The 24,143-nt window shown below is 41.1% G+C and overlaps 1 protein-coding gene across 4 annotated transcripts in view; it reads left to right on the top strand.

The window, feature by feature from the left end:
• Nucleotides 1-24,143, top strand: part of TBC1D14 (TBC1 domain family member 14) — a 73,888-nt gene that overhangs the window by 10,002 nt on the left and 39,743 nt on the right. For all 4 annotated transcript variants that reach the window (XM_030491613.1, XM_030491612.1, XM_030491615.1 and 1 more), the window contains exon 3: nt 12,311-12,431. In XM_030491613.1, the coding sequence (XP_030347473.1) occupies nt 12,311-12,431 (121 nt within the window). The remainder of the gene's footprint in view (nt 1-12,310; nt 12,432-24,143) is intronic.

Raw genomic sequence — 24,143 nt, 5'->3', positions numbered from 1 at the left:
TTTTGTTACATGCAGAGTGAACATAAAGAGGACAAGGATTACATCCAGTTAAATAATAAACCATGCAGATCCCTTCATTTCTAATGAACTACAAGAATCCAAAGTCTTTACTTAGTCTAGTGCTATGGATATTTTCTGTTTTTTCCAGGAATTTGGATCCTCTTTCTGTACAGGCTACTCCTAGAAGTTTTTCATCCAAATGTTCTAAGTAGCAGGATCTTGGGAAACCTCGGCAGCAAATAGGGACTATGCATGAAATAGGGGCTTTAAGAGTAATATTACATTTTACTGTTTCCAAAGAATCTCTATATTTGAGAGAGAGCTTCTGAAGCAGGATTTACACCCTATACCAAATATAGAATCACAGACCTAGTCCGGACTGTGACTTTACTTGTAGTCTGATAAGAAAAAGGGCTTAACTTTCAAAGTAATACCTACTGGTTTCAGCATTAAGTCTGAAATCATGTGAATTTGATATGTTTATATCACAGATACACACACGTGTTTTCAGGTGACTGGTCACACATAATTTGGAGTTCTGACATTAGGAATTAGGTCCTTTGGTAGTATAGCTAAGTCACCTGTGTTAATAAATAGGGCCCTTCCATAACTCTGCATTTTGTTTTTAAGAGAGGACAGCTTACTGTACTTTTCTGATTCTGGTGTTCAAAGGAAGACAGAATAACAAGGAGTATTACAGTGTTGATCTCCCATTTTTGTCTCTCTGAAAAGGGAATTCACTGACCACAGAAGGGAAGAGAAAGGATGAAAATACTTATGGTTGAGTAATCTGAGATCCTAAACTTGATATATCATGTTGTCTCCTCTTCTGTGCCTGTTTTATGTTAAATGAAGCCTATTAAATAGAGTCTAGGGTGCTCAGGAGGAGACAGGCTGAGAGCAGGACTGAAGTGTGTAGGAGGAGGGACAGAAAGAGCTGTGGGGGAGGATGTGAGTACACAGCTTTTAACCACCAATGAACAAAACCTGTCTGAGCTGCAGGTGGTGGTGTCCAGAAGCTGGGGAAGGACTCGGACACCCACCTTCTGATGGAGGGAACGCACATGGACACCCCGCACAGGCTGCTTCCCTGCCTTGCGGGGGAGCTGGGCTTGCCTGCCCCCCCAGATTCACTTTCCTGTGGGAGGGAAGAGAGGAGTTTGGTGAAGGTTACGTCCCTCACTGCTACATTATGTGGGTGCATATTGAGCTAATTGTTGCCAGTAATGGTCATCTAAAAGGGCTGGGGAGAGGAAGGCAAACAAGCTTATGTTGCTGTGGTGTGGGAAGCAGCACAGGCACTGAGAGTCTGCATTAAGGGATGATGCTGGAAACAAAGTTTCAGTAGCCCATGAGGTGTTCAGGTGATGGGTGCTTCAGGCTTCACAGCATGGTTTTGAATGCTACTTATTTGAAAGCTTCTTTCTGTCCACTTGAAACGAAAGACTAGTGGTCCTCTTCTCACCTGTACTTACTAGCACGTCACTATGTAGACAAAGAGAAAAGTTTACAGAATTTTTCTGACATAACCATTCTCTCTCCATGCCGATCTTCTATAGGTGCAAAGTTGGACTTGTATAAAGATAAGAGCCTTTTTGTTTTGATAAAGGTTGGAAATTGTATGATTCAGTTTTCAGAATTCCCATCTGCTAATTTGGTGCGCTTTGAACTTTGTCATGTGGCCTGTTCTCCACTAGGTGTTGAACTGAAACTGTCCACATTAATCTTAATCCCTGTTTTCCCTTTATGCGTGAAGTATTGTGGCTTTTGTTTAGAATTACTGTTCTGTTAGTTCTGCCTTAAATTTTGCACTAGATCTTACCTGAGATGTGGCTCTTTAGAATAAAGGGAAGTTGCTTTTGCAGATAAAATCTGCTTTATTTGAAGTCCTGTTTGTGTGAAGCTGTTTTCAGTTACTCAACAGCAAAACTAAGAGGCTGACTGAGGTTATTTTTATCATTATGGAAGTTAAAGGAAAATTTGCTCAGCGGTGTTTAAGAGTTCTGGGGTTGTTCTTCTAGTAATGGTACAAAATTATGCAATAAGTGAGGACTTAATGTGGTCTAGTTATTCCTTTAAATAAAGTCAAATGTGTGTGTTTCTTTTCTAGTGCCTGGTGGGAAGCATTACAAAAGTCTCACGCTGGCTATTGAAGGGCTTGTAGCATGGCTGGGTGTTGTGTGTTGCTTGCAGCATTCAGCTATAACGCTTTCTCTCTTCTTCAAAACCCCAAGAGACGAGGAGAAATATGTGAACTGTCCGTACAGAGATGTCCCACAGACATTCAGGTTATGTCGATCAAGGGTAAAGGAGTAGACTGTCAGGGGCTTGTTTTCTAGCCCACAGGTGAGGGCTGCAGATGGGTTGTAATGGAGCCTCCCCACAGTTAGTGCATTTATAATCCCTCTTAAAGTTCTCTGCACAGTCTGCTTAGCTAGGCTTTGGGCAGGGAGAGTAAAATTTCTGCCTTATTTTCTAGCCAAAAAGCTGAGAAGGAGATGATGAGGAATAATTCCTGCAGTTTCCATGTAATTGCGAAGTTCTTAACTGTGGCAGTGCGGCAGGAGAAGTGTTTACTACCAACACCCGTTCCTTCTCCTTCACCTCCTGTGTGAGGCTGCCTTTTGGAAAGGTTGTGGTTGCTCAGTTCTGCACACTCTACCTGCTTACTTTTGAATAGAAAGAATTATTTACATTTTGTTATATACAAGACTTCACAAACTAATTCAGGTGAATGAAATGAAGGTCTATTTTCATTCTGATTCGTTGTCTGTATGAAGGTTTAGGGAATTAGTGGGTTAAATGTTCTTTGTATCTTCACAAAGAATAGTAATAATTCACAAGAACTTTACTGACATTTCCATTTGTGAAAGAAGCTGTGAGGAGAAGTAGATGGGCACAGGAGAAGAGGGAGAGTATCAGCATTTTTAGGATGGTAAGGCGCTGGAACAGGCTGCCCAAAGAAGTGATGCTCCATCCCTGGCAGTGTTCAAGGCCAGGCTGGACAGAGCCTTGGGCGACATGGTCTAGTGTGAGGTGTCCCTGCCCATGGCAGGGAGGTTGGAACTAGATGATCTTAAGGTCCTTTCCAACCCAAACCATTCTGTGATTCTATGATTACTGCCACGTGACACTCTACCTATATCTAATCAAAATACCATTTAATGTTCAACTGACTTTTTATCCTTTCTGTTCCTTATCAGAAATATCAACTGTTGTAAGTTATTTTAAGTACAGAAATGATTTTAAATAAAGTTACTCTGGCTGTAAAAAGCACTTAATTCAAGGTTGACATTGTGTATGTCATGTCTGCTTACAGATTCTTGCAGTGAGCAAGGTGAAATTAGCTGAAATAAATATCAAGGAACAAGAAGGTATTTCATACTGTCTCCCTGTGTTCTGTAATCTCGAGGAAGTTGGAGCCAACATTAACTTTTGTTTGTAAAAATCTTTAGAAAGGCTGGAACAAGAATTGGTCTGTTAATAGAAGTCGTATGTATGGATGAATACTTGTTCAACAGAAATAGTATATGAAGATCATCGGGTTTTTGGAGGGGAACATGTGTTTTTATGCCTCGCTCTGGCTGTTAAAACTTCTGTTAAAGAAATGTTGAATTATCTGGCAAGAAAAACCAAAAAAAAATCTGTGAATTCTTCTTTATGAATTGTTAAGCTCAATTTGGGCATTAGTTCCATTGCTGTTTTAAGGAGCTATCCGTATTAAGCCTCTCCTTGTAGTCATTAGTGCCTCAAAAGTTTCCAAGTCATAACACAACCTCTTCTAGGTTTATCTGGGTAAAAAAATGACCCAGGTACAGGTAAAAACCTGTATCTAGGTTTTACTTTTCCGGGTAAATCCTGTGTGGTCCAGGATTTACCTGCTACCACTGTGATTTAATTTTTTCCCCCATCCCTTTTTCTCCAACTGGAATGTACCTTGCAGCAGCTTGGTGCTTTGCGCCTTGGTTTTTCCTGTTTGCATCTCTGAGAATGGTCATCCAGGCTGAATTAAACCACCTCTCTCAGTATCCCTGCTTGTATCTTTAGGCCTCAGCACCCAGCCATCCCTGTGCTTGTCTACTGGACTTCCTTGGTTTTGATCTCTCTTTGTTTTAGCCCAGGGGCACCAAACTGGATACAGGTAAAAGTCTCATGGGTATCAGGTAGAGCTTTTAATCATTTTCGTCCTCTTGATCTTGCTAATATGCCCCAGTCCATGTTTAATCTTTATTGCTGCAAGGTCTTACTGCTGACTCAGGTTCAGCTTCTTGCTTAGGATGACATTTCATGCATTCGTTCAATTTTTTTCTTTGTGGGGTAGTAGTACTTCAGATCAATGAAGACATCTGCCTTCAGACTTTGGGAATAGAGTTTTGGATTATTCTGACAACTTTGGGATAACTGGAGATTTTGCCAGCTAGAAAAGAACCATTATGTGATTGAACCATTATGTGGTCCAAGGTTGAACTTGGACCCAAATGTTGCTTCTGTATTAGAGTCCTAACTTGCTGGAACTCCTGTTTCTGAGGATTCTGCAGCATTCACATGGTAGACGAGCACTGTGCATCATCCACCTGCAAACTAGTTCTTGGTTTGCTACAACCCATCCCAACTACTAAACATGCAGGATTACTGTCCAGTTCATCTTTTCCTGTCTTTGATGCTTCAGTGCAGCAGCTCTGCTTTGTTCCCTTCTGAAATGAGGGCTATGCTCTAAGGGGAAAAAGGTAAATGCATGTTGTAGACAAGTAGTTTATCCAACCCTGCTTTTTTCCCCACGAATCTAAAGAGAGATTTCCAAGTTACCCTACTGCAGCTCTCAGGTATCCTGTACTGCACTCGTATTGCTGTCTCCCTTGGCTGTGGAAGTGGTTTTTTCAGACCTGCAGGTATCTGTTAGACTGTCTGGGTTATTCTGGGTTCTTACTGGAAGGTCAGTGGTTGGAAAACCTTGTTTATAGAATGTGATAGGGGTTTTTAAAACATGATTTCTCACTGGTTATCTCTTTCATAGGTAGGTCAACTTCTAGGCTGTCTGGCTCTATTTGTGTTGGATTTGTTTATCTATAAACCAAGTATTGTTCTTCCTTTACTCTGACCTCTGGCAATCTCTCAGAGATAAAAATCTGCAAACCTGGTTTTGTATGTGATTTTTGGAATCTGATCCGAAACATGACTTTTGACTTGTTGATGAAGGTTATTCACCATAGCCAAAACACTTGGATATTTTTGATGATGTCTTGTTCTGTTGTGGGATTTTTTATGTTTTATTTTGGTTTGGTTTTCTGTTTGGTTTGGTTGGGTTCTTTTTTAGGAAAAGTGTAGTTGACTGGGAGGTCATGTGGGGTTGGAAGGGGAGAATCAAGTACTGACAATCACTGCATCTAGTGAGTTATTTCTAGAAACAAGTGTTATCTGGTCATGGGTACCAACTGTTGGCTTTTACCTGTGGAGAATGTAGATCTGGGGATTTTCAGGAGATGCTGGTCGGTATTCTGACAAGAATTTCTTCTCAAGTCCCTCAGTTCCCTAGTCATGATTTATGTGGCAGAGTCTTGTTCCTCCGCTAATCAGGTAACCAATTCCTGTGGTAGAATGTCACTGATTTTTCAGGGTTTATTTTCTGTGCCTCTGGAAGTTGTTTAAGTGGACAGAATACAAGTTTGGAACATCTCGAGGTGAGAATCTTCCGTTTATTTGAGGGTAGGTGACAGTTAGTAAAGGTCATTGAAGGATGGGAAAAAAACAATGTAATACCCGTTGCCTTAATTCTGTAATAGTGTGAGAATGTTTCCAAGACAGCGTTAATTGAATTTTTACCATGCCAGGTAAGGGAGCTGGGCATTTCTGCTCACAATTCAGCAAATATGTAGTAGAATTTATCTTATTATGTTCTTTGCTTAACAGGTGCCATGCATTAGTTAAAATGTCTTGTTTCAGTGTAGGTTTCTGGATGCCAAAGAAGTAGTAAATGCTCCATCCGTAGCAGTGTTCAAGGCCAGGTTGGACAGAGCCTTGGGTGATACGGTCTAGCGCGAGGTGTCCCTGCCCATGGCAGGGGGTTGGAACTTGATGATCTTAAGGTCCTTTCCAACCCAAACCATTCTGTGATTCTGTGCCTTGTGGAATAATGTCTGTGGAGACATCTCTTACACTGTGCTGAAGTCTGGGTTTACCTAGTTCTTATGATTACTATCTGCTTACTGTTGAACTCTTTAGATAGAATCTGTTGTCCACTCCAGTATGTTTGCCTTTGTGTAGGCTGAGGGCCTGATGATCTTAGTGCTCTCTCCTCATGTAGTTCAGAGTGATGAGGAAACTTCAGGGCCTTCCTCCAGAAGCAGCTGAAATGAGCTTCGACTTGCCTCTGTTTCTTTCCTGCTTCTTAAGAATCCATGTGAGACTGAAACTCACTGAAATTGTTTTTCAAGACAATTTTGTTCTACAAAATCTGAACCTTTTGAACTTTCTTCACTGTCCTTATTTTTCATCTGCTGTGCTCAGGAGACTGGTAAGTGCTTCCAGTTGTTAACTCGCATGACACTTCCACTTGTTTTGTCTTCTGAAATTAACCTTCGTTGAAAGACTAAGTAAAACTTGGCTGTGAGCATGCACCTTGAGAGCAGGAAATGTAACCACATGGGATGTGTTCTTAACACTTGTTGCAAAAGAAATTATTTGCGCTTGCAAATTAGTTCTGGGTAAATACAGATAAAAAATTGCCTCAGTCTGTGCATGAGTTGGGTCGGTTTCTAGTTAATTCTCATGTGTGTTTCTTTACAGCAACTGTCCTTTAAAGAGTAAGGAGCACATTTATGTGCAAACATAACCTCCAAGCTAGGTCAGTGTTGAAGCAGTCTAGCACAGAGCAGCATCTGCCACCTCCCTTTTCTTTTGCTTGCAGCTATCATTCCATGCTGCGTGCCAGTGGTTCACGTACTGGGGACTTTGTCTAAAGAGCCATGTCAACATAGTAACAGCAAAGTGTATGTCAAGGGGCACAGCGTTGGGCCTGCCTGGCTAGAGAAGACTTTGGGACTCCTCAGGGAGGAGGTTTAGAGCTGCCTTTCAGATCTGGAGTAAACTGGCAACAGAAACAACGGCAGCGCTGCCTCTGCTCCTCTGGGTGGATAGGTTTGTACACTGAACTGGGGGAGTGGTGGGGAGGGATGGCCTTTTGGGGGTGGCTTCACATAAATGGCTAATGTTGCTTGGGACAAACCGCAGCTGGAATGTGGAAAAAGTGGAGCAGTGCCGTGATCTCATCACATGGCAGTAGTTGCTGAGTTGTGTTACAGACTTCCTGTCTTTTTAGGAAGAGAATTGAACTAAACTAGATAAAGTTTCTGCTTCGGTTGTGATGTGGGACTTTGTTGGAAAGCACGAGCTTCAAAAAGCTGAAATAGGGGCTATACAGATAGTTTTGGCTTGATTACTTCTTGATGTGGTTCTAATTTTTATTATTTTATTTGATTAATGCTTCAGCCTGACCCTGACAGCACACAAGGCTACATAAACACTGGCAATACATGAATGTGCAATGTGTATCACAGAATCCCAGAATGGTTTGGGTTGGAAGGGACCTTTAAGCTCATCCAGTTCCAACCCCCCACCATGGGCAGGGAGACCTTCTGCTAGACCAGGTTGCTCCAAGCCCATCCAACCTGGCCTTGAACACTGCCAGGGATGGGGCAGCCACAGCTTCTCCGGGCACCCTGTGCCAGTGTCTCACCATGCTCATAGTAAGTTTATCTTAGTGGTTATAGAACCAAAAGGAAGTGTTTCTTAAGGTTTATTAAAAACCATTTTCTTGACACTGCTGAACTTACCTGTTAGTATTAACTTCCTCTCTTCCCCACAACAAAGGCAGTTGGGCAGATGAGTACACAGTAATGGTGCAGTATGTGTATGTTCAAGCAAAAGATTGCTTGGTCTCTCTCCTGTATCACAGGATGCTCTTTGAACATATGTAAAAATTAACTGTGAAGTTAGAACTAAATTCTCTTCAGGCAGGTAATTCCTCTCCACAGCTCAATTAAAATAACAAGGTTAAACAGCTCTTTGGTGCCAGATCTGTTTTAGGGAACTGGGCAAAAGCACCTTTCAATTTGAAATTTGATCTCAATTTAACTTTTCAGCCTGACTTTCCCAAAATAAGCAGCTACAGAGAGTTAGGGTGAAATAGTTAACACATTCAATAGGAATGCAAATGTAACCCATGACACTTTAATGGCTCCACACTAATGATACTGCAGACATGATGTATCCTGTCAGATATTCTTGTTAATATCCCTGTTGCAAATCAGCATGATGCGCTCTAATGCTTGTGAAGAGGACAATGAGACTGAGATAATGATCAGCATGTGATCTTTTCTTTCCAGGCATGTCAACCCTTCTGACATTCAAGATCTCACATTAATTTTTGTCTCTTAAAACACTTTAAACTTTGAGATCTTTTATTCTAGGATTCTGAGCTCGTCTTTGGAGTGAAGATCTGTATGTGTGGTTGGTTGGTTGGGGGGGGGGTGTTTTGTTGTTTTTTCTTTCCAAATAGAGCATTTTTTGCTCTCATTAACCTGTGTTTTCCAGTGGGTAAGATCTCCTGAAGTTACCTTTGGAGTGGAATCTTTTTTGAGAGTTATATTTGCTCTGAAGTGAGACGGCTTAGTGGTTTTTTGCAAATCCTAAGGAGCTGTATAAGCCTGGAAGGAAATGAATTCTCTTTTGTGCTGTGGCAGCAGGAAAATGAAAGCTTTTGCCATGAATTGCTTGCTCTGATACATACATATGGCAGAAATCATTACTTCCTTCTAAGGGAGTTGCATATTTTAAGGGTGTATTTTCAGTCCAGAAGTCTCAAGTACTGGCTTCATCAGGACCCTGTGGTGTTGTCCTGACTTACTGCAAAGCTTTGCACTAACCAGACCAGGGAACATTTCATAGTTTATTTGGTTTTGGTTTGTTTTTTCCTTAAATTTTCCAGGGGAAATCAACTGCAAAGGGAGCAGCATCTCTTATGGTTCTTCCATGCCCGTGCAACTCATGTGGTTTACCTTTAGCTTGTTGCAGTGTGGGGCAGATGAGGGTTTAACAATGCTGCGTGTCCTCAGCTAAAGCAGGAACAGGTTGTTGTTTGAGGTTTTACATCTGATTGTGCTGGTTTGTGGCTTCTGATAATGTTATGCCTTTTGGGAGTTTTGAGACTTTTTACAGTACATAAAGAGTGTGGACATCAGCAAAACACCAGGATTCAGGCACAGACAGAGCAGGGGAAAAGAGAAAAGGAGAGTAAGTTGCTCTCTACGGAATGGGAATCGTATATTGACCATTGCTGCTGCTTTCAGTTCAATATATATTTTAAATGTCAAAAAAGTGAACTGGCAATCCCTGACATAGTCCAAAGAGAGAAAGAGATGCCTGGTGCCCTAGAACATACAGTGGAAACCACGCAGGCAGAGAAGAGCGAGCTGAGCAAGTGCTGTGCCATCTGCTAGAGAAGCTGTAGAACAGATTACTTATTATGATGCTCCCTCTGAAGGGAAAACAGATACTTAGGATTGCAGAATTGAACTGAAAGTAAGTATGTGAGATTGACTTTTCAGGTTTAGTTCATCTCATGCAGGCACTTGTAGCAGAGAGCTATTATCCCATATCATTCTAGTTCATCTTTATTTTGCTGTGCAGATAAAGACGTACTGCTGCTCTTAAAATCCCTCAGAGGAGATAGAGGAGATTATTACTTTTATATACCTGTGCTGGCAACCTCTAATGTGGATAGATAGTGAGAGAAAATTGCCTGTTAGTCCTTTAATTTTCCTGTTATTGCAGAGCTAATGAACTGTGGTGAAAGCCTTTTACTTGCAAAAGTAGATTTGAATATGCACAGAACTGTCACACAGGTGCCTCCTTATGGAGCTCTTTCAGGTGTCCCTGGTGCTGGAAGTTCTTGTTCTCTCTGAGGACAGTATATAGTCTGGAACTTAGCTTGCTTGCTTCGGAAGCAGTAACAACCTGAAAGAAAACCTTTTGCAAGAACAGCCAGCCTGTCTTGCATTGTGTATCCTATTTACCTGCAGTGGTTTTGATGATGTCATTCCTGTTGTGTTCTCCTTTTCATTCTTAGATGTATTTTAGAACTTGCTTGAGATGTATTTTAGAACTTGCTTGATATTTCTCCATTTTAAATTAGCTTAACATATATATATAAAATAATCTCATGTTTGCCCCTCTTTACGTTTTATCTCCCTGGTAGCTCTCTCAAATGGACCTATAAATCCATCATTTCAGGCTGTCTTACATACATGTTATGAACTTGGGCAGGGGTAAGAAGATAATTCCATGCGGAAGCCCTTATGCATACTAAACCCTCAAGCAGAATGGCTTCTTTATATTGCCAAGGTAAAGGAATTGCTGGTGAAACGAAATCAAATTCAGCTGAAATACCCTTCTTGGAAGTTGGTTTTATGATGGTCTCTTTTTCCCAGCACTAGCAGTTGCAGTGGTAGTGGTGTAGTCAAGCTTGTTGATTAATGTCCTAGTTAGCTTATACCTCTCCAGGTAGCACTGCAGCTGTAATGATGAGCTTTAGGAGAGCTTCATAATGCTGAAATGGAGTAGGCCAGTTGTAGAGGCAAAGCAAATCTTTAGTTTTGATCCAGTAGTTTGTCTGTAGAATTACAACATGCTTTGAAACCGGTAGAAAGAGGGAGAACATGGCAGTATGTTTCTATGGCTTCCATGCTGCTGTTCTTTCCCTACACCTTTATGTTTTATTTTGTGTGAGGTGGGGTAGGGGAAACCTGAAAGGGCTTTGTAGAAGTAGAGTTAATGCTTAGCTTTGACATCAGTTGTAATTCACTTATGGGATTTCTGTACCTAAACACTTTGTTCTTATCTTTTTATATGATAATCTGTTCCTGGTTTGGGTTTCAAGGTAACTGTACCCTTGTGATACAGAAGCATGTGATCATTTGTGTAAATATATGCATATTTAAGGATGGCAGTGCACCCTATGAACCTTATAATATATTCCAGCTCACTCTGACGTTTGTGCCTAGATTGTTTTTCTTGTATTAAACATTTCTCCTGTATTCCAAACAATATTATCTCTCTTGGTGTATTTATGATATAATTCATGTTAGCTGATCCAGAGTGGCCAAGAAAACCACCTTTTTAGCGTCCAGGTCATTCCTATTGCAGATGTGTATTCAGCCCTTTTAGAACACAAAGCTCAATATAGTTTTATTTCCCAGACTTCCCCACTTTATGGATAAGAAACAATTTGTACTTGGTGAGTCAGTTCACTGAGCATTAAGGTAGTAACTATAAGGAAAAGCAGTAATACCAGACTGGAAGCATCCGTGCTGTGAAGGTGCTACAGCTGCCTCCTGATTGAAGTAGCAAAAATGCTTTTGTCTCAGTGGAATTGTCTGTTTGTTTTCTGGTTTCTTTTAAATGAGAGAGCAAAAGCTTGTAGTCAGGTTGCCCGAAAAACCTACCACAAAGTGTGTAAATAATTGAGCTAACCTGGACATCCTTGGATATTTGCTGACCTAGACAGTAGAACAAAGGAAAACCTGTTACTTCAATAATCCAGACGTGCTGTGGGTGTGGAATAACTGTTGCGCTCTTGGAGGAGCTGAGTGCTACCGAAAGCATGAAGATTGGTCTGTACCTTATGTCCAGTTTTGGGAAAACATAGTTGTGGTGCAGAGATGAAAGTCTGGCATATTGCTTTATGATTCAAAACTAGCAAAGTACCTTTCAGTGGCTTTATGTCTAGTTTCATGACTACCACCACAGTGTTTAAGCAGGTTTATTGGAGACGTTTCAGAGAGGCTTCAGAATAAATGTGTTTTGATAGCTGCTTTTAAGGTTATTCAGGAAAAATAATCTTATGAAAGCAGCTTAAATACAGTAAAAGGCTACTGCATCTGCAACTTCTCTGTTATTTTTGGTGATAGCGTGCTGTAACAGGCGGGTGGGGAATGTTTATGCAGCAAGAGCTTTAGTGGTTCAGTCTTCTTTTAAAAGACTGAGGCTGGATGATCTAGAGAGAGGCTAAAAAAAGCCACTTTTGCAAAGTTACGAATGAACTTTTTTATGTACTAAAAATTCTTATTTAACCAACTCCATTGCCTGGTATTGTGATAACACTGCATGATGTACCTTTTGAGGCCAGGAAACAGTGCTTGCAGTACAACCACAAGAGGAATATGTGGCTGGGGTACATAAGGTTAGCAAATTGTCTATCCTTCTGTTTATTATAATTAATCGACCTTTTTTCTTAATCAAACTTTGTGTTTTGTAGGAATTTGTTTACCAGAAAGCAAAGTGCAAGATTTGAAAAACCAAATGATGTGGGGTGGAAGTTGTTTGGAAAAGTACCTCTCAGAGAAAACTCGCAGAAAGACCCAAAGAAAATGCAAAAGGTATTTGTTTAATTCTGTGTTCAAGTTAGTGGTGAATATAGAAGCCAGTTAAGTTTATGATGTGTATATATGTCTCTGAAGCCTGTTTTGAGTTGCACATAATTTCTTGGGCAGTATCAAAGAAGGTTTTTCATTGAAATTTTGCTTCCATTGTAACAGTGGTGTTCAAAAGAATGTGTTCTACAGGGTCATTGCATAGGGTACCCCATGAAAACACATACTGCTCTGGTGTAAAGTGTTTCATGTGAAGTTCAAGTGTATGAATGTGTATTTGGGTTTTATAATCAAGCTTAGTAGGTGTATTGAAAATCTTTCTTTTATCTCAGTCTAGCTTTCAGTGGTTTGTGGCCTTTGTGTCATAGACCCATCTATAACCTGCTGTTAGAAGGGAAATTGTGTTCTTGTGGATCTTGGCGAATGTAGTAGAGTGCCAGAAACTTGTGTTGAAATGCTACTTTCACCCGTTCCTTGTTTTCTGAAATGTTTGCTGTTCATGATGGAAATTGGGTTACTGATTTGAAATGTTGGGACAATACAGTTAAGGATAAGTGAATGGAATAAAATAATATTTTTTCCATGTACAGTATAGTTCAAAACAGTGTATTAAAATTGCTTATTAAAGTGGTTCCTTGAAGAGAGACAAATTTTAACAGCATCAGAAACCCCAAAGAATGTTGTTTTTTTCCCCATCTTCATGGCTGCTTTAACTAGTTTGACATTCATTTTTATGTGTGTGTCTGTTGCTTATATTTTCCAGTAGTTAGATCCATCAGTTGTTAAATTTTAGCAGCTGGTTTTGGGGGCAGGGGAGAAGGGTGAAGACATCGTACAAAAATCTTGATAGGTCTTCCTTAGTGTGTCATGAGAATGAAAAAGCACAGTGAAACCCCATTTTCTCCTTCTTTGCGTATCACTTCTCAAGCTATAGCATTCTAACACTGTTGAAAACAACATTTCAGAGGACTGGTTCTGCTACAGATGAAACCTGGTGCATGGCTGGTGAATCAAATAACCTGCCTTCTCAGTGGAAAAATCCTGGTGAAATCCAGCTATGTGGTCCGTAGTCTATGAGCTGCTTTTTCACTGAGGAGGAAACATCATCTTTCAATCTGTCCCACTTGATCTGGGATTTTTGGCTTGCACATGGGCATTTTGTATGTTAGAGGCTTTTGTTGCATTTCGTTCAGTTCTCACTTCCTCATTCAAAACACTGGGAAGAGGAAGGTTTGCATGGAGAGACACCACGTAGTAGGAACTTCAAAACTAGGTCCTGTGTGTGAAATGAGGATGCTTAACTTAGGGTGAAGTGCTCTGGAAATGTTGGGAAATGGAAATGTCCAGGTGTGTCATGTCACTGTTCTTAGCTGTAGCCAGGCTGTTAATCTAAGTGAAGTTCAAAAGCTTTTGGAAGTTGTCATTGTGACTAACCCTTCTGACTCGATCTACAGCTTTCTTGATACAATTAACAGTTCTGAAGTCTTCATCATATATCTTCAATTGATGACACAATTGAAGAGGCTTAATAATCACCTTACTGTAGTCATCTGTTCTTTGATAAGTGGGTAAATAATTTATTAACATCTTGCTGGTGCTGTGAATATTTTTCCTTTAGATCCAAACTTACACTGTGAGTATTCAATTGTTGTGGTTTAACCCCAGCTGGCAAATAAGCCCCACAAGAGCTGCTCGCACACACACACTCTGCAGTGGGATGAGGCTAAAAGTGAGAAAGCTTGTGGGGTGAGATAAAGACAGTTTAATAAGGAAAGCAAAAGCCATGCACACAAGCAAAGCAAATCAGAGATACACCTGCTGCAGCACAGACGTAACCACAGCCACAGATACTTTGAGATGTACGTGCTTTGGCATGGGCTTATCCATGGCTACAAACACTTCAGGGTGTCCTGCTCCTGCATGGACTCACCCTCAGGTCACAGTCCTGTTGACCTGAGTTCACAGTGGAGTTTTAGTACAGCAGCACAGCACCAGCAGCGATGCCCAGGCAATGGCCATTGCTGTTATCAGGATGTTCCCAGGCACAGCAGAGTGAGGTGATAAGCAGTGCAGTGAGCAGCAAAAGCAAAAAGCAGCCACTAATGAGCACTGCGAGCTCCATGGCAAGCTCAGTAGCCTGTCAATTAATAGCTAAGCAGCAATAACAGCTAGAAATTTGAACTGGCACATTCCAATCAAATCTGTCACTATCTTGGACCCTTCGAGCCCCTTCAGGCACCAAAAAGGACTGTCATCCCCAGCAGGCAAATCAACCCTGCACAGCCAGTTGGTCACTCCCACTGCAGCCGGCTGGGGAGAGAATGGGAAGAGTGGGTTGAGATGAAGACAGTTTAACAGGTAAAGCAAAAGCCACACACACAAGCAAAGCAAATTCCTTCCCCACTTCCCATGGTCAGGCAGCTGTTCGGCCATCTCCAGGCATGCAGGGCTCCATCACGGGTAACGGTTACTTGGGAAGACAAACTCCATCACTCCAAACATCCCCCTTCCTTCTTCTTCCTTCAGCTTTACATGCTGAGCATGACACCATAGGGTATGGAATATCCCTTGGGTCAGCTGGGGTCAGCTGTCCCGGCTGTGTCCCCTCCCAACTCCTTGTGCACCCCCAGCCTGCTCACTGGTGGGGTGGTGTGAGGAGCAGAAAAGGCCTTGGCTCTATGTAAGCACTGCTCAGCAGTTACTGAGGGAGTTCCCAGTACTGAGTTCCCTGTTACAGGGAAAACATCCCTGAATTACCAACACTGTTTTCAGCACAGATCCAAAACATGGCTGCATACCAGTTACTGTGAAGAAAATAAACTCTACCCCAGCCCAAACCAGGACATCAGTGTGCTTGGAACATTGCAGCTTTGACTGGTTTTAATAAATTTGATAGAAAAAAAGTAGCTGTTAAAGAATTACGTGCTATGGCATCCAGTCATTAGTGAGTTTCTGGCAGCATTGCAACTCTGAAACAGTTCTCCAGTGCCTCTTGGATAACAATAACTAATTCTTCCTAATTTATTTTGAAGTTATTTTTGACATGTAGACTTCCTGATACATGAGTAATGCTGTAAATTGCTAATTGAGCTTCACCAGCATCCAAAAGCACATCCCAATGTAGGTTACCCCTCACAGGTTGCTTTGACAATGTCAAAGTAGCATTTGTATTGCAGAAGTTTTTGCCCATTTAGAGGTATGCTTTTAGCCCTTTGATTTGCACCTAAAGAACTTGCATGTGTGTAAGTGGAGGAGGTGACAGTATGTGGCTACTGTGATGATGCCTGTTGGCCAACACCAGTTCCTTCTCCTCCTTCTTTCCTCCCTGGTAGTGTTGAAGGCCAGGTTGGACAGAGTCTTGGGTGACATGATCTAGTGTGAGGTGTCCCTGCCCATGGCAGGGGGGTTGGAACTAGATGATCTTAAGGTTCTTAAGATCCAAACCATTCTATGATCCTGGAAAAAGGAGTACTAGGTCGAAGGATAAATGCCATGGCTCTATTAATACTGTATTTTATTGCCAAGGCCAGAAGAGTAGGTGCTTGCAAGATCCTTAGCTCATGTATTGAAGAATGTGGAGGTATGCAGTGAAATGTGGGAGTTGGGGGGGGGGAAGGAAAAGGTTCTAGTAAATGATTTTGGTAATGATTTGCACTTTTTCCTGTGGGGCATGAAGCAAGGTGCCTAAACTATTTGTTTTATAGGTGGCTGTTAATAGTGCTTTATGCATGCTTTATGTGAAATTGGGCTTGATTTTTTTAATTTTATTTACTTTACTTTCCAGAAGTGCTGGGGCCTTCCTTAAAGCTGAGTGCAATAGGAGTTACACTTGCAATATATGAACACCGATTGCCCCAGAAGCCAGTTGGTTGGGGATGCAAAGTTAGTGACTGTTTTGGAGCTTGAGACTGTATTTTGGTCACCAGTGTTTCATGACTTCAAATGTCTTACACAAAGAGATGTGGAACACTCTTCCGTGAGCTTGTTGGTATGGGAGCTGGGTCTTGAGGACTGTGTGGGGAGCTGTGAGGCCTTGAACAATGACGGTAAAATCATGGTTTTTAATTGAGCACTGTCAGCTCTATGTATTGAGTGAAGTGTGTAGAGCACACAGTGGAAAATGCCACCGAGACACAAGGGACTAATTAAAAATCTCAGTGTTCTTTTAACATGATGTTGTGTGTAACTTCCCATATCCTTAAAGAAAACCAAACTGGAAGGAGAAAAGGGAGTTTTTCAGACATCATGGGAAATCATCAGGGTTCTGAACCCTGCTGGCTGTTGATCTTTTGAGCTGATACAGTGATCTGTAGCAGCAGTTGCCTGTCACTCCATACCATGACTTTCTGATCATATTACACAACTGGGCTTGTGCAGACTTGATAAGAAATAGACGTTGCTCATATGCTGTTGGGCAGTTATCATGGGTATTGCTTCCTTCCTGTAGTACACTTCAGGCCCTCTGTCTTCTGCATGTGCAGGATTATCTGTCTTTATTGATAGATTCAGTGCTCTGACAGACTTATTTCTACTGGTTTGTGCTGCTGATGTGATGTACAGAAGAACTGTGTGTTGGTATGGCCTTGTAACTCACTCTGTCTCTTGGGCGTTCATCTGGATTTGTACTTAAAAAGTACTCAGTGCCCTGTTAAAGGATTCCATGTCTACTTGCTGGTGGCAGAAAACCAACAGGCTTCTAAGAGTCTGTATCTTGAGATGCCTGAAGTTCCACAAATGGTGGAGATGTAGATGGCGCCGTCCTTCTGAGCTTGTCTCTCTCCCTCCTGTTCCAGTTCCTGCCTCTGTTGGTGCTGGTACTTGAAACAGGGGTTGTATATTGAGCAAGAGCTTTTCCATTCTCTGGCTGCTCAGGTTTGACTTACTGGTTCTTTTCAAGGAAAAAAACCCAAACTTATACCAGAGAATCCAAGTCTTCGTGCAGATTGTCTGCTCACAGTGAGGTGGTTGTCTATTTGGTGAAATACTCATTAGCCTATAGAGGATGTGCCTAACTACAGAGGCTCTTGAGCAATGTTTCTATTGCTCAATTGTTCTATTGGATTATCTAAGATGCCACAAAATATCCCGACCATAGTAGAGCTATAGTTTGTATCAGTCATCAAGTTTCACATACCTGGGGAAATCTATTTTACTGTACTTGCTGGCTATGAAGCTCTGTGCACAGGAGTTAAGGTGACAGCCACCAAGCAGTCCTTTTTCAGGTTGGGTTCTTTTGCTTCTGGACAGGCATCAAGGAAATTCTTTGTGCCGGGTCACTAGTTAGAGCCCTGTGAGTATCCCACTAATTTGGCTGTAGACACCTGTAAGGAGTTCATTGGTATTTCGTGGTTCCATCTTCTCATATATTTGTTGTATGGATGACAGAGGTGGCTTGTTTATTTTCCAGAATGAGATGAACAAATTTGATGGCAAACTTACATAGTCTTCTGAAAATAAGGATGTGTTTGTGTGTGTGCACGTGCTTTAAACATATAAAGGGATCAATCTTTAAAATACATTCTTATTGTACATCGTTCTGATACTTTCCCCATAATAATCTCATCTGGGATTGAAAGAAATCTGCAAGGAGGAATGCAACTTTAAGATATGTGTTTATGTGAAGTACCAAAGAGAGGAAAAATAGTAATTGAGCTGTGAGATGGTTAAAAGTTCATCTTGGAAATACCAGTTCTTATTTCCTTCTTACCTTATACTTGTAAAATAAGTAAATGGGGAAAGCTTCAGACCCTCAAACTTCAGGTGCCATTGACAAGCTGGACATTGTTATACCGTGACTGAAGGTGGCTGTACATACACAGCTGAGCCAGGCACACTGTGTAAGGAGAAGCAGCATTGTTTTCTTGCTGACCAAAAGAATGGTCAGGCAGGTTTCTGAGCATGTAAGCCTTTTCTCAAGTCCTATAAATACTCTTCTTGACAGCACTCACTTGTTCAACTAGTGTATATAAAACATAACCTCATACTCTAGTTTAACAATGTGGCAATTAAAATCACTCCAGCTAAGTTGCTGTTTGTCATACTTTCAATGCTGACAACATAAATGAATGTTAGTCTTTCGATGAAGAATCGATATTGGCATATGCTACGGTTGCATTGCTTTGCATGGTCACCAAGAGCTTTCGTACAGTTTTTATCCAGTGAAATGTTTTAAAGCTAAAAAGCTGTCAGGACAAGTAATCTCATCTGAGAAGCTGGATGTGCATTTACAATGGAGGTTTGCATGATTCAATTTTTGTATCAATTATCTTCAGGAATCCTGCTTGGGAAGAACTGGTTGTGCCAGTTGCTTCTGTAATGCACTGCAAGTCAGATGACAGTGCTTCACTGTGAGTAACCACCCAAGTTAAAGTCTCTTCTCTTCCAATAGGCTGTAATGCTGAGCTGGGCTTTGTGGCCACCGTTTCTTTCAGGAATTCTTCAAGAAAAGGTGATGTTGTTCTCAGCATATCGTTTGGTTGTCTCCTTTCATGTGATCAGTCTTCACAGAACTTGTTTGCAACTGGCCAGTCAAGATCTTGTGTATGAAGAGACTAATGTGTACAGAGGAAAGTCAGATTTTAGCTGTATCCTAGAGACCTGTTACAGCGGTCTTCCTCAAAGGAGCAGCTTAAATGAAACTGCTTTTTCCTATAGTGTATGTCTCCTCTTTTCTGTAAGAGGAAAATCCTTTTTTTTTAATCAGTGCATAATTTTTTCCCTTCCAAATGTGCTGTGACCCTGTGAAGACTATTCAACTTAACTTGAACTATATGAATTCCAATAAGACCTCAGTGGGATGTCTCCATTTTTGTTGAGTTTCAATACCAGTAAAATTCAGCACATATAACACTTGTGGCCTTTCAATAATAATCTTTACTCATAAACTCAGATCTAAATATGTTATGATCTCATTTGCTGACATTCCATGCCAAAACTTTTTATGGCAGTTCCTTAATAATAAAAAGTAGCTGTGCCTTTTAACCTAGGGATTGTCATCTTCCCAAACTTAGAAGGGTTTCTGTTCTGAAAGCCAGAGTGCACTCTTGGAGCAGGGAGAGCCATTTTTTTTCCTTCCCTTTCTTTCCCATAAGGTTAGGATTCAAATAAATGAATTTCTGGGGAGTTGGGTTCCTGCCATGAAGCCACCAGTGACGGGGCAGTGGAAAACTGCAGGGGTTTATAGGCAGCGGTGGGTGACAAGTTTGCCTCTGGAGGCAAACCCAGGAGGCCCCAGGAGCAGGTTGCGGGTGTGCAGTAAATGGAGCGGCAGCCTCACAGCTTACAGCCAGGCTTTGCAGTCCACCTTGCTGCTTCTGCCCTTGCACTGCAACAAAGCCACCTGAGTCACATTGTTCAGCCTTGATGATCACATTAATACAATATTGCTTCTATCATAAAGCTGTCAACAGTGTGTTCTCAACGCCTCCTACCAAACTGCTTTGGGGTTTGTTTGTTTGTTTTCAAATCATTCCTGTATTTGTTTCTTCTGAGAAGGAGAGATGGAAAAACCTCATTCTTTCTTTGGTGCCAATGATAAGATTTCCCAATTGGGCTATCTTCAGCTGGAGGCACAAGAGGCTTTCTTTTAGGAATGATGCACTAACAGGAAATAAATCAACGTGATCTACCAATTATGTTTTTCTGTAATTAGATCATGACTACACATGGGATCGATATTCCAGTCAATTAAAATCAATTGTACTTAAGAGGCTTACTCTGCAGCATATGATAAAGTGAAAATGAGCTCTTGAAACAGCTAAATACATTGCTTGATGCACAAGTGATGCTTTTTTATGGGAGGAGTAGTTAAGTTTATAACAGTACTCAAGGAAAATTTGTGTAAGTTGATTTGGGTCAGTTATCATTCAAGTCAATTGTCACTTGATTTTCTTTTTTTTTAAGCTATAATCTTAGTTGATGAATGAAATCACTTAAAGTCTGTTTTTCAGCTTTAACCTATTAGGTAGAAAAGAGTTGCAAAGCAACAGGACCCAGCGAGAAATACTGAAAGAAATTACTACAACCCATGCTTTAGGCAGATGGGAAGAGCTGCTGCTGAGGGCAGGGTGTTTTATCCAGGGAGAGGTGGGGAACCCCAGGGAAAAGGCCACTGACTGCTGATGTGTGGAGGATCTTGTGCAGCTCCATGTGTAAGAGCGCTCCAGATGGGAGCCGTGCCACGTGCCGCGCTGTGCCACGTGTCCCACTCCTGCATCCGCAGTGCTCTGCTGATGGGTGGCAGTTGTCTAAAAATACTAATCTGTTCTGAGGGTTTGTCCTCACCACTTGATGCTGCAATCAGATGGTCCATTCAGGGCCTTTTGAAGAGGAAGTGGTTGGTTCAAGCTGGCTGCTGATTCTAGCAGGAGCTAGATCTACAGTTTTGAATGGAGTATTGTCTTCTGCTCACACTGAGTTTGTCTTTGGATAGATCACTGGGTAAATCATTGTGACTGGTGGCTGTAGTTGTTAATGGTGGGGTGGGTGTGTGCATGTAGACTTCACTTCAACTTGAAAGCATTCTAGGCCATAGTGTGTAATGCATTTTTCTGTTCTGCAGTAGAAGTCCGAGGGTGTAAATGAGTCACTTCCTGTGTTCTCTTTTTCTGGGTTCATTTTTACTTGTCAGCCTTCAGAAAGGCAGGATTTAGATCTGTCATGGTTTGCCTGAGTTCCTCTTTTCAATAGCAAAGAAACAAGACTTTCTTTGCGCTGCAATTGCAGTGCAAGAAAGCATAGTTACTGTAGGTAGTTGAAGACTAACCTATGCTTATTCTTGTTGAAATAAAGATGTAACTCTAATTTTCCCACTTGAGAACTATAACCTAAAACTTGCGGATTGCCTTAATGCACTGCTATGTCATGTCTGTCTAATCCAGCTAAAATGTTTTATTGTAATCATATATAAGGGGCATCCAACTTTTGTAGGAGTAAATAAAAATCAGAAAGGAAGCCTGTTTTGTCAGTGCTGAAGTCCTCAGATATCTTTTTACCCCCCAAAAAGAACTGTACTGAATAGATTATTTAGCAATTCCAGTAGGCTGTATTACCCAACATAGTGTGTTGCCAGGTCCTGACTTGAAAATGACCTGCCTCAAACAAATCTACTATCATATTTAAACAGATATAGCAGCAGCAATAGCTTCCATCCACAGTAAATGAAAGGGTAATTTAATACTACGGCAGGATTGTTCCTGAGTATTTTAATACTAGAAGACTGTAATATGAGCCAGCCAGGTATTGTAATCCAGCAGAGTCCAGCTGCCGAAGTGCTGGTGCTGTCGGAACTGCTTCCCTTAAGTTACGGACATGTGAAAGCACAGAATGTGTTACAGATATCTGGCTAATAGGAAATAATAAGCTTTGAGTATCAGTTTTAACTGTTATGACAAGCTACAAATTATTATTTTTAAGGAAGCAAGTTTTTTTCTCCTCCATTTCCAGTTTTAAAGTTTTTATTTTAGTTTTATCACTCTAAAACTCACCATAAATTGGCTGGTCAAAAGCTCAGGAAGCTGGGAGGATCCTAAATAGGTGTGATGGGTGGTGTTTAAGGACAGGTATCTCATTTCTGGAATAAAGATACTGAGTAGATAGAAACTAACTTCGTTAGTTGTTACTGCAGTTAAAATGTCAGCTACAAGTCTCTACTGAAGGGTTTGTTTCAACGCCGGTGGTATGTTTTTGGGGAAATGCAGTAAGTTTAAAGTTGTGAGATCATGAAGTTTGTCTGTCTTAATTGAAACAGTTACTTTGTAGCCCAAGTTGATGCTTAGCATTGGATGCAGTATAAGTTCACATGGCACAGAATATTTTTAACTGCAGGAAGCCACAAATGGATGGGAAACTGCTTGACTTCTGAGGATGAAGTGCAGAGCTCTTCCTGCCCCCACAATTCCAAGGCCAGGGAAGGCAATTTTGCACAATTCATAAGACCGGATACATCAGTGGAAGTTTGTTCTCGCTTGTCGTTAAATGAGAATCCAACCTGCAGCTGGCATTTGTGTCTGCTAGTGCTTATAGGTAGATCTTAAACACCTACATCTTTGTGTAACCGGTAAGCTTTACCACCAGTAAACTACTAAGGTGGTAGTAACCTTCCACCACGCATGCTGATGCACAACACAGGAGGCTTTTGGACTTTTTTTCTCTCCATGGGTTTTTGGATAAAACTAGAAGTCTGTAGAGAGCAAAGCCTGGAAATAGTGACACATACTTTTGAATGTTGCATCGCTAAAACACTTGGCAAAACATTACTGTGAAGCAAAGCTGGAGATAAATCTTTAAAAGCCTTTAAATACTGTGGTGGAACTGCCTATCCTAACGGGAGACTACAACTTGCGTTGCTGAAATGTAAAATTGAGAAAGCTTTGCTAGACTTCAGTATATTTTGTGTTAAACAGAAACAAGCTCCCAAGAAACCTGATCCAAAGGTTTTCTTTGTCTGTTTTCCAGTTTATACATTGCAAACTTCATCTAAAATTAAAGAATGGCTGGGAGGTGAAGGTTTTGAAAGGCTAACTCTTAACCGTGCTCACTAGCAGCAACAAGCAAAGTTGATGTTCTTTGGCTCTGTAAAATGAATGGAGTTACTGTATGTGTGTTACTGGAAACCCTGAGGAGCCACATGTAAGGATTATAAAAAGCCAGACTGGTACTTTTTCCATAAGTGTCCTTCTGAAGAAAGGGATAAGATTTCTTCAAATCTCAGGTTCTCATTCTCCTCCTCTCTCTGAGGACACTTGATCTCATTTTTCAACATGATTTTATTACACATTTTTCGTGCCTGTTAGTAATTTCCACATAAAAATGTCTTTTGCTCTATTGAAAACTTGTCTCTTTAGCACTGCAAAGTTCAGTGGAAACAGTTTCATAAATATTAATATTCATGGAAGTAGTCATTGTTTTAAGATAGACTATGAAGTTTATTGCCTGCCTTCATGTATTTATATTTGTCTGTAGCTTAAAAAAGCTACAGTCTCTTCTCCTCAAGACTGAACCTTAAGTTGTAAAGATTATATTCAGGAAAATGTACATGTTGATCCAGTTTTTGTAAAATTAAACACAGAATGCACAAGAGTCCACCAGTTTGAGCAGATGATGAGAGATAATATGACGCACACCCTCAGTCTAAGTACAAAAGAAGCTTTTATTAGACATGTGAGATGCTGGCACTAGGAACTGTTTCATGGGTAATTCTGGGGGTCAGGGAAGCAAACATGCATGTAGAAAACCATTCAAAGCAGCCTTAGTGCAATAGACTTACCACTTTGCTTTTCTGTCATTTCTAAGGACAGACAAGCATCAAACTTGGCAAGGTCAGAGATCCTTAGAGATGCACAAATCTTGATGAGGGAGAACAGAAACGAGCAGACGGGTTTGAAAAGGGAGGTGATGGGAAGCGGAATTACGGTTAAAACTATCAAGTGGAGTGCCTTTCCTCACACTAGTTTGGTGTATGTACTGAAGTCGTATAGCTAAACATGAGCCTGCACATACTTACCTACATAGGCAGCTGTTTGCAAACAGAATAATAGCTCTGTACTCCGGTGGGTATCTGAACAGCATAGTAATACCAGTTGTGCATTGCAAAGTGGATGGCATTCCTGGGTGACTTTAATGCTCTCTTTAAGATTGCAAGTACTTGCGGTCATATTTGCAACTGATTTGAGAACTTGCAAGCTAAAATGCCCTATTCCTGTGACTCCTTTCCTATCA

This window comes from Strigops habroptila, chromosome 7 (assembly GCF_004027225.2).
Source record: "Strigops habroptila isolate Jane chromosome 7, bStrHab1.2.pri, whole genome shotgun sequence".
Classification (NCBI taxonomy): Eukaryota; Metazoa; Chordata; class Aves; order Psittaciformes; family Psittacidae; genus Strigops; species Strigops habroptila.
This window is presented reverse-complemented; position numbering and strand designations above follow the sequence as displayed.